Source organism: Arabidopsis lyrata (genome assembly GCF_000004255.2).
Source record: "Arabidopsis lyrata subsp. lyrata unplaced genomic scaffold ARALYscaffold_3, whole genome shotgun sequence".
Classification (NCBI taxonomy): domain Eukaryota; kingdom Viridiplantae; phylum Streptophyta; class Magnoliopsida; order Brassicales; family Brassicaceae; genus Arabidopsis; species Arabidopsis lyrata.
Genome location: NW_003302553.1, coordinates 3,112,597 through 3,114,954, shown reverse-complemented (window position 1 = coordinate 3,114,954; position 2,358 = coordinate 3,112,597). Strand labels below are relative to the sequence as shown.

General features: G+C 33.5%; 1 protein-coding gene across 1 annotated transcript in view; it reads right to left on the bottom strand.

Moving 5' to 3' along the window:
- LOC9318590 (U-box domain-containing protein 9) overlaps positions 1-673 on the bottom strand; it is a 2,701-nt gene extending 2,028 nt beyond the window's left edge. The window contains 1 exon segment of the mRNA XM_021030911.1: positions 195-673. Within this exon segment, the coding sequence (XP_020886570.1) occupies positions 195-509 (315 nt within the window). The 5' untranslated portion in view covers positions 510-673.
- Between the last annotated feature and the right edge of the window lie 1,685 nt (positions 674-2,358).

Sequence of the window (2,358 nt, the reverse complement as noted above, 5' to 3'; positions counted from 1 at the left end):
AAAATCATTTTTTAGAAATATCAATATCTATCCTACCGACAAACAGACTTTTATGAAATCTGAGTCGGATTGTCTCAGTCGGGTCGAGAAAACAGATGAAAAAGTTTTCAAGCCAATCAAAATTCCCCCAAAAATCCAAAATTTTCAGTCACCAAAATAAAAACAGAAAATTCAAAACCCTAGAAGAACAATCAAATCGGAATGTGACGTTCACAAACCTGACCAGAAGCCAAAACAACAGGATCCCTCATAAGCTCATTAGAGAGAGGACAACGAAACTCCTCAGGACAAGACACAGTCTCGAGCATCTCCAGTGAAGACGATTTCGCCATCTTCCTCATCGTCGCTTCTCTCAACGCAGACAAAGCCTCTTGTAACTGATCAATTGTCTGAACCCCAAAGTCATCTTCATCTTCGATCTTAATCAGCAGCTTCTTCATCTCACGCTTCAGTTCTTTGGCTTTCGCAATCGCCGTCGGATCCGAATCGAAAACACCGGTCTTCGCCATCGCCGTCGGATCCACCGCCGGTATTCACCCAACCCTTCTTCTCAGATTACGTATGTCGAAATTTTTGAATTGATTTTCTCACATTAATTATATTTTTTATTTATTTTGTTTCTGTGTTTGTGAAAGAGAGAGTAATAAATATATGAGGCAGAGAGAAGAAGAAGGGCACAAGTGTCGTTGTACTCTAGTGCTTCACTATAATAGAATTGTGGCCTGCACCGAATTCGCCACGTCATCTTATTCATTCATTATTTAGTTATTTACTAAATTAATTCACGAAATTAAGAATTTAAAAGGTTTTAATAATGCAGCACGTATGACCTACCTCGCGACTAAGGTGTCAAAATACAGCCGACACGATTTGTCTCGTACACTCTTACACGTTTACTTATTTCTTGGGTATAAATCCATACACGTTATTGGTAATTTTGTTAGTTATAACATATAGTATTCCCTCCGTTTCGTTTTAGTTGTCGTTTAAGGTTTTTTCACACAAATTAAAAAAAGCATTAAATTTTCTGTTTTATCCTTTATTAATATATTTTATAAAAAATTTCATTGGCCACAACATTAAAACAATAGGGATAATACTGGAATTTTTACCAAACATTTGCATTGAAAACCTAAAACGACAACTAAAACGAAACAAAATTTAAATCCTAAAACGACAACTAAAACGAAACGGAGGGAGTAATTGATAACGCATAATAGTTTACCCTAGTGGTCTTCATCTTTCACTTATGTTTGGTCTTGCGAGTTCGAAACCGGCTTCATACATTGTTTTGTAAAACCGAACAAAACAAAAATTCTCTAAGGTTTGTGAATAACAGAATATTAATATTTTGACAAAACGTTTACAATGATCAAAAACTCAAATCTTAAGGCACGGAACCCTTAACTAATCTTTTATCTACTAAATAACTAGTACTTCTTCCGTTTCAAAATATAAGACGTTTTAGCAAAAGCACGCCGATTAAGATGATCTTTTTTTTTAAAGTTCAGCCAATCATAAAAGAGACTACATAATAAAAATAATCATAAAATATTAAAGTAATATATAATTTGCATAAAAACTTGAAAACGACTTATATTATGAAACAAAAAAATTTCTCCAAAACGCCCTATATTTTGAAACAAAGGGAGTACTGTTTATTGCGAGTATTCGAATTTTGGTTCCTCGCTTATGATGACTAAATTATTCAACCATTAGACCATAACAACTTTAATTTAAATCGCTATTGTGCAGTACATTTTTGCATTGTTTATACTTTATATCATCGATCATTGCTTGAATCGTTTTTTTTTTTTTTGGTCAATTGATAAATCTATTAGCGTCATTGTTTGAATTGTTGACCCAAAACAAAAACAGACTTAGGAAATTTATAATAATTTCAACAATGTTAATGTCGTAGACTCGTAGTTATATTCAAAAAACAAATCACCTTTAACGAAAAATGCAACATTAATGTGATACATAACATAGTGGTAAACCAAAAAATCGGAAGTACGGTAATGGTGGCGAAAATTAGATGGGGAGAGGAGTGAGTGTACAGAAAGTGGGACCCGCACAGTTATTCCAACATGGCAACATGGGAACAGCTGTCTTTCCGCGTGGATTCTTTTGTACTCCTCCTCATTTACTCTCTTTCTCTCTCTCTCTATTTCTTCTTTGACGATTTTACCCCTGCCGTTTTTCACACTACTTTTCTTCTTCTTTTTATTTTTTGTTCTAAAATAAATTTAAAAAATATACTGTATAAAAAAACAGAAAAGAAACCAAGTTTTATACTTAGCTTTCTAGGCGTGATTGGATGAAATAAGAGAGTTGACCAAATCTATAGCATTAAAA